This window comes from Boleophthalmus pectinirostris, unplaced genomic scaffold, assembly GCF_026225935.1.
Source record: "Boleophthalmus pectinirostris isolate CB_2022bp ecotype Guang Dong unplaced genomic scaffold, ASM2622593v1 HiC_scaffold_4, whole genome shotgun sequence".
In the NCBI taxonomy this organism is placed as follows: Eukaryota; Metazoa; Chordata; class Actinopteri; order Gobiiformes; family Gobiidae; genus Boleophthalmus; species Boleophthalmus pectinirostris.
The window spans coordinates 20098588-20106839 of NW_026571353.1; the positions used below are offsets into that span (position 1 = coordinate 20098588).

The 8252-nt window shown below is 38.2% G+C and overlaps 1 protein-coding gene across 1 annotated transcript in view; it reads right to left on the reverse strand.

The window, feature by feature from the left end:
- The window catches only part of kiaa0825 (KIAA0825 ortholog), an 88039-nt gene extending 79788 nt beyond the window's left edge, over positions 1-8251 (reverse strand). Inside the window, exons 1-2 of the mRNA XM_020917583.2 lie at positions 7899-8251; positions 6028-6157 (exon numbers count right to left, since the gene is read on the reverse strand). Of these exons, the coding sequence (XP_020773242.1) occupies positions 6028-6146 (119 nt within the window). The 5' untranslated portion in view covers positions 6147-6157; positions 7899-8251. The remainder of the gene's footprint in view (positions 1-6027; positions 6158-7898) is intronic.
- Between the last annotated feature and the right edge of the window lies 1 nt (position 8252).

Consider the following 8252-nt stretch of genomic DNA (forward strand, 5'->3'; position numbering starts at 1 on the left):
TGTTTCATATGAACTTTGCACAAGAAGTAATTTAACAAAGTCTTTTAGTATCACAGCCACGATTTTGCCTTTATTTTTTATTGAACCGTATCGAATCGATTTGAAATATATCATATCGAATCGAAAGTGCACTGTATCGAGATATGTATCGTAGCCTGTGTATCGAGGTATGTATCGTATTGGCAACTCCTTAATGATACCCAGCCCTACTCAATACACAGAAGGCAAGTTAAGCATTTAAAATTTGCTAATATCAGGGTTAAGTTCTGTAATATTGTTGCTTTATTATTGGGAAAATACTTGATTTGTGATAGGGCTGCACAATTAATTGTAGTCAAGTTGATATAATCAGCAAATCGCAAAGGGTCCAATTATTCACATAATATAATGTCCTCCGCAAAGAACTAAATATCTTCTTTTTTAATAGAAAACAATTTGTTATACCTGTAGGTTAGATCTCTACAAACAAGATCTGAAATGATTGGGATTCTTGTATTAGCTCAGTTTATATTCCACTTTTCTTTTAAATGTTAAAGCTCCCTGAGTTGTTTGTTTCTAGACACAACACTTCATTTTCCAAAATTGTGCAGCACTAATTTGTGAACTTATATAGGTATTGGGCCACAACAGCATATCAAATATCAGTATCAGTATCGTCTGACAAAAACGATATCGGAGCATGCCTAACCGCATGTATAAAAGTGGATCAGAATCTTTTATATCACTAAAGAAATTTAACAACCAAGCGCTTCTTACAAACAAGAAAAAGCAAGATATATCACTGTTAAACCAACACAAAATTACCACATTAAAGATGCACATGGACCACCCCGTCACTTTTCACTCTCCTGTCTCATCCACTGTCTGCGCATAGAGTGGAGAGAGGCGCAGCAGCATCAACATTAATGAACATGGACGTGCTTATAACAGTGTGTGAGTGTCTGCTAAGCATCTGGTGTGAAGTGGTGTTCAAGACATCGGTAGGCACCCACCCTCTACATATTACGTCTTACTTTACAATGCACACACAGAGCAGGCAGCACAGCGCTTTTGATTTTAACAGACTGCATCAGCTATTCTGCCTCCCTCCTTAATATGACAGATTAGAAATGACATCTTTGGGCCTGACATGTTTAGTCATTTCCATGCAAATCAGTGCATATACGTTTCCCCCATGTACCACGGTGTGTCTGTGTGTGTCAACATGTCTACATTCTTGCATAATTAAAACATTCAACTGGGTACGCCACAACTATATTTATGCGCTATCGTGTAGTATTAAGCGTGCATGAGGAGAGTGTACGGGTTGAAATGTGATGCTATTTCAAAAATAACAAAATGAATAATTGATTGTTTTTTACCATTTCATTGCATCTCATTTAAGGATTTTGCTTTTGTTATGCATTTTAAAACCAACCCCAGAAACACTCATATGCAGTTTGCCATTATATCACAATGCTAAATATGTTGTTAGGAATTAATTTGTTAAATCTGTTAAATGTGGAGTCAAGTTTGTCTAGACTTTTCTTTATTTTTTTGATAAGCAATTATCTCCATCACCTAAGATTTTAAAGGTCATATATTACAAAAATATACTTTTATGAGCTTTAAGCCATATTATAATACTGTTACCTCATCAAAAACATACCTGGAATTGTGTTGTGTTTCGTTCACACATATTTGAGTAATACTTATTAGTCTGTCTATATCTACAAAGTTCAAAATGATCTGTTCCACCTTTGATGTCATGAAGCAGTTTTCAAGTTAACAGCTACATATCACCTTTTGTTTAATAGAGATTGGTATTCCCAGGGCTGAGATTATCCCAATGATTCTAGTAATGTTCTATGGAAGTAAAAACACAATGGAGCACTTCCTGTATTAGCACATGACATCACAAGGTGGAAAAGAGTACTTTCCATTTGAGAGAAAAACTCAAGGTGTTTAACACGTGTGAAAGAAACAAAACACATTACCAGGTATGTTTTTAATGAGGAAATGTAAGCATAATATGGGCATTTTAACACAAAATCTTTGTTCCTCTGAATACTTTGGTTAAAAGGTTGTATTACTGGTCATTTATCATTTTTTTAGTTGACAGCATCACAGATCTCAAATTACAAACTACTAAATTTAAAGATAACTGACCATAGACTAAACTACCTACCAACAGAACAACTAAAAAATAAAAAAATAAAAATCTCCCTTAGAGAAACTGTTTGGTTTATTAGTAAAATGATTTTGCATGTGTGACTATCCAAGATACAGAATGCTAAAGTCCCATTCCCCATCAGGCAGTTTCTCCCCCAGCACAGGCCTATAAAATGCCTCCTGCCTGCTCCTGGGCCATGAACGGATCCAGATGTCTTGCAATGACAACACATTAAATAACTGTTCAATCTGACACACTTTGGTTTCAGAGGGCAAAATCTCAAGAGAAAAAAATGGTTTCAATTTCCAACATTCAAAATAGCAATACAATGTAATATTACCAAATAAATCTTTACTCTATGGTCAGATACAACTAAGCTACTGCCAATAAATACACAAATTCAAAAACAAAACATATGGAATTGTGCTAAGTTGTCAAGATAATTCCTGCTAGTAAATTTTTTTTTGCATAAAATTAACTTGCAGCATTGAGCCCTGTTCGCGCCTTTATTGTACCCCATAAACATGGATGTGCGTTCTGGGCTCCACCCCAGGACTTCACGTAGACAGCAGGTTTCAAATGGGCCTCCATCTGTAGCAATCTATTCACAAAAGTTCATTAAAACACAAAATGTAATTAGACCATTCTCTTTTTTTTTACATGATAGTTTTATAACAAAGTAGAGGTCAAATTAAACTGCCTTTTCTATGGTATCAGTGGGAATTACTTTTGCCATATGTGAAGAGAATGAGGATGGAAACAGTTGCTTTGAGAGCATTTGGATTCATAGATCTGGACAGAGAATAGCATTTAGGATTGTACATTTTTTCTGGCCCTACTGCCCATTAACCAAACATACTACTACCAGCAAACTTCCACTGTAGTAGTTTCAGTTTTTGCACGCTGTTTTTACCTCTAGAAAGTAACTCACCTAATTTTCCTTACTCCCTTTCAATATCCCTCCTTAGGGTCTGGCTCTGTAAGTCATAAAGTCAATGTGGATAGTGTGTGTCTCGAAGTCCATCAGCTCTCCTCCCTGGTGTGACCTTTTGGCCGCTATAGTGTGAAAGCTACCTGCAGCCTAATCAACTTGGCAGGATTAGCTGTGAACCTGATTACTTCTACTGCCTGTAACTCAGACACCTGCAAGAGAGACAGGGGGTAGAATGGGAAAAAGAGAGGGACTCAAAATGGGCAGAAAACAGAAAACTCACACCAAATAAAGCTATTCGACCGTGTGAGGTGCTACAACAATGGACGATTCTGTAATGGCAAATACTGGGAAACAGGACTCAATAAGAGAGCAGGAGATTGGGGTAAGACGAAGAGGAAGCCACAAGGAAAGAATTCTTTAAGCATCTTGACAAACATGTCTTCTGTTGTATGGTAACACTGAGAGGCAATTTTATACCAATCTGGCTGGAATAAAATGAGTTTTTTTTTTTTTTTTTTATTGATACGTAATATATATTGAAAAAAATAAAAAAAATACATAAATTTTATATATATATATATATATATATATATATATATATATATATATATATATATATATATATATATATATATATATATATATATATATATATATATATATATATATATATATATATACACATACACATACATACATATGTGTGCGTGTGTGTGTCATTTTCACTTCAATCTGAGATAAATTTGAAGGCCTTGCTACAGATTTTTAAATTGGAATGACTACAAAAATCCAAACATGGAATATAAAACAAAAATTCATATCAGACCATTCCTGATTTATTAAATTATTTATCTTGTGTTCAAAATTTCATTTAACTGTCTATTGTTATTATTTTTGTGTGTGCGTGCACAGTATCAAAAGTGGCATCAAGTACCAAGGTAAATTATTTTTTGAAAGAACTCTTTGTTAGATGACCAAAACTGGTGGCCAACTAGTACTAGGTAGCCCCCTAAACACCACGGCTGAAAGAGAATAGGAACAAGCAGAGGTCTTTTATTAGATATGATGGCACATTTCACAGCTCCCTGACTTACAGAAACCCAATCCTGCGATTAGTCAGCGCTTTGACGTTATCTTAAGTTCCTTGTCAGAATTAATTTAGTGTGGGTGGGCTGTCTGTCGTGCTGCGCTCCCCTACCCTCTAACAGGAGGAGGGGGAGTCGGAGGCAACGGGGGCAGGAAGATCCTTTTCAAATAAGCTCCAGTCTCAGTCAATGCCAAACCAAGCGCATTAGAACCAAATATCTCTTCCATCAAAGGGCTCCATTCTGTGAAGGGGAAGACTGTCTGAATGAACAGGCTGAAAACATATCCCGTCCTGACCACTTAGTGCCCTCACCCCTGAGCTCCCTCGCCACCCAGCCTGGCCAGTGATACAGGAGAGGAGGTACAACTGATAGACTTCACACACGTGTCACACTCTGCTAAACACAAAACCAGCTACATACTGTGAAGACCATAGAAAGCTGTATTTATTCAATGAAAAAGAATCCTGGGCGGAAAAGGGTTTTGATTCACTTGCTTAAATATATCCCCCAAATCTTAATCATCTGAAACACTGGATCCACACGAGAGCACACACATATATCAGAGTATTGACACTGCAGCCTGATCAAGATTGGCAGGTTGGCTAGTGAGAGCTATTCGCTGCAGTAGTGTGAAGCTATAGCCCTGTTGGCAGCCTCCTGGCCCATGCTGACACTTCATTACAGGTCTTTTCTTGGTGGCCTGCCGATCCCCACCACTGAGCTACTGTCCCATCTGATGAAAACTAATGGATTACAGCATTTCAATTTGAGGGAAGCCAGTACTGATGTCAGAGTATCTTAATCTCCTTCAATTAGGATGTAGTTCTTAGACAAATCTCTGACATTTTAGAAGACATACTGTAGGCTGAAGGCTGGTTGAAGGCCCTCATAGCTATGGACAGTTTTTTTCCTTTGCTCAACTCAACTTCCGTAATTTGTTCCAAGAACTGATCAGATTATTCCACAGCAGGCAAGTGTTTGTGTGTCTACAGCCCACCCTGGTGGAGGTAAAGGAGCCCCCTAGACCTGCCCTGACACACAGGGCTCACCTGAATTGGTCTCAGAGGAAGTTAGTCTGATCCTGACGGAGACACTGACCAGTGGTCCCCTACAGCGAGTGGAGGATTGCCTTATTTTTAGCCCCATTCTCCATTATCTGGACGCTTTGTTCTCATAATGGTTATCCCTCTCCCATCTACAGGAACACAAAATAACCCTTTAATGCTTAGAAAGCAGAAAAATGGTGCAGCCTTCGGTAATAAGCCTTGAATTACCTACCCAAGGGTTTTCGTTTCAAGATGTGGAATCTTCAATTATTATGTTCCCATTTAGAAGGAGGAAGGAAAGAAAGACAGATAAAGGGCGGGAGAGGGAGACAGTGTGGAGGGACGAGTGGCAGACACTAATGGTGCCAGAGTGAGCCTTTGTTCACTTGTTACATTTAGTTTGTCCTTCATCATCTGCCCCCAGCTTCACAACGCCACACAATAAAAGAGCTGAAATATAGATCCTCTTCTCGCCTCTCCCCACGTGTCACTCTTTATCAATCCAGTTGCTCCAAAACTATCCTTGTCACTGCCCCAGTCTCCCCTCACACACAGGTACTGTCTATGGTTCCGTATGCATAGTTTGCTGTTAATTCAACTGATACTCAACAGCTCTCTGTGCTGCATGTTACATTTTGTAAGAAATTACATGTCTTTTATTCTGTCCTGTACTGGTGGCCAGTAATATTTCCACATGTTAGCAGTAGCGCTTGTCAGTGTTATCAAATAATGTCCAATGAACTGCAGGTGACTAATACAGACAAAAATTAGTCTTCTAAATAAGATGTGGGTGAAACTAATACTTACCTTTGCGCATTACTTCTGGGTTTGTCTTCAGTGTCTCTTAGGTCCAGCTGGATAGATTTTCCCTCAAGAGGTTGATTTCCCAAAGGATGGTCTCCAGTAGCATCCTCTGACAATTCCATGACCAGTTTAGCTACAGAAAGTATGCAAAAAATGTTTAGAATACAAACAGATTTTTTTTTTCTTATGACCGATGATGCCAATAAGCAGGGCCATTATATATTCTTTACCAAATATAACATTACTTAAAGGCTGATAACTGATTTATATAAAAGTAGTACAATTAGTACAAATAATGTCTGAAACTTTATATTGGTCTATCCTATTGGCCTACCTAATTTAATCACCGACAGCTTAAACACAGTTAATTTTAAGCTGTTAAATAACAACATAAAGAACAAAATGTCTACATATTTGGTAAGATAAATTAATTTTTGTCATTGATTTAAGAAAAAAGAAAAATAGACAATACATTGATTTGGTGGAGGATTTATACAAACAAATTTTCCTATATCTATTTTAAGTGACCTCTTAATAAATTCTAAGAAGAAGCTTGAGCTTTTTATTGTCAACACTGTCATCAATATGAATCAGCTGAAAAGTAATGGACAGTGTCTGTATCAATTTAGCATCCTCACACCAGCTCTCTCGCTGCTTCCTCGTCATTGAGTCTGATTTTAATAATCCTTGTCAAGTGCCGTACAGCTCCCACACTCCGGTCTCTGCTGAGTCTTGGCTGCTACATGGTTCTGCTCTGACAGGGCACTCAGGAAGCTCAACATTTAGCCTCCACAAAGGGAGGCATATCCAGCTGGACAAATATTATTTTCCTCCTCTGACAGCTGCACCAGTTAAGTCTTTTATGATTTTCTCTAGCTCATTCTCTCTTACTGACTCCCCTCATCAGCATACTCCCTCTACGCCACTTTATGAAGTCTATGGAGCCTTAGACGAAAGAGAGAATGATTCTCAATCCAGAGATTAGAAACTTAACATTGTATGTGTATGAACTGATTCAGACGGTGTTTATGATTTCAGGAAGTAGTAGGTTTGCAAATAATTGAGACCATATTTGTCACCGGCCAGATGGACAGATAGTCAAACTTGTAATAAGTCTATTGGGGGGTCTATACCTCCTGGTCTGCCAACCATCATATGCTAAAGACATAAGCACATGTACATCCAAGTGGGGGGTTCTGTCAGCAGCACACTGGGCCTCATTAGACTACACTTTAAATCCTTTAGTCTCCACTGTCTTGTCATTAGCTCTTAACAAAGCAGATGTTGTTGGAGCCCAAGTGTGTTACACAGTGTTGCAACAGGGACACAGAGCCTGGCATGAGATGCTTGCTTGACTAACATATTCGCACACACATGCACACACATACATACACACATTTTCAGAAATCACACTGTGCATTCTCTCCCCGTGCTGCCTGTCTACCCTCACAAGGCTCACACACAGCCCCATTTACAGTAATGAGGTTGTCCTGAAATATTTAGCAGAGTGTCCCCCAGGCAGCCACTTTAAAGCCACTTAAAGCATGTCAAGTTAAAGTCAACAGTGTTTTAAGCGGGGTAACTAACAGTCAGCAGCCACAGAAACATAATAAATAAATGAAATAGGTGGATATTTCAACATAAAAACGACGAACTGTGCCAGAGCCGCAGGTGGGAGGAGCATATTATTTCCTTCTTCCACTAATGCCCACTAACAATAACATATAAAATAAAAATGAACAATAATATCCATTAAGATATTAATATTTACCCACAATATCTTTTTGAGTACCTCTACCCGTTTAATAGTTTGGCAGTCATTAGGCTCCGTCTTTACGATTTAATGTTAGCTAAACTTGTGTAAATTGCCTTACCTTTAAAATTGTCTTTGAGCGCGCATCTTCATGAGGATCTAACGTGATATATGAGTCGTGTAAAAAAAAAAGATTCCCTGTAACGAGTTAGCAACTCGTGCTTTTGCATAATGTACATAGCAAATACATTTTATTGGTATTACTGAATAACTGTCAATAGCATGTCTATTGTCAGCGGGTGAAGTTAAATTAATCATACATGGAGCATACCAAAGCTACGTTTAGCTACCTTTTAGCCCATAAACCTATACCAACGATACATCCGTACATCACTGACCCTCGTTTTAATCACATTTGCACATCATTATTCAGACAGTGCTGCTGGAAATGCACGGACCATTGTTTTTTCCGGGA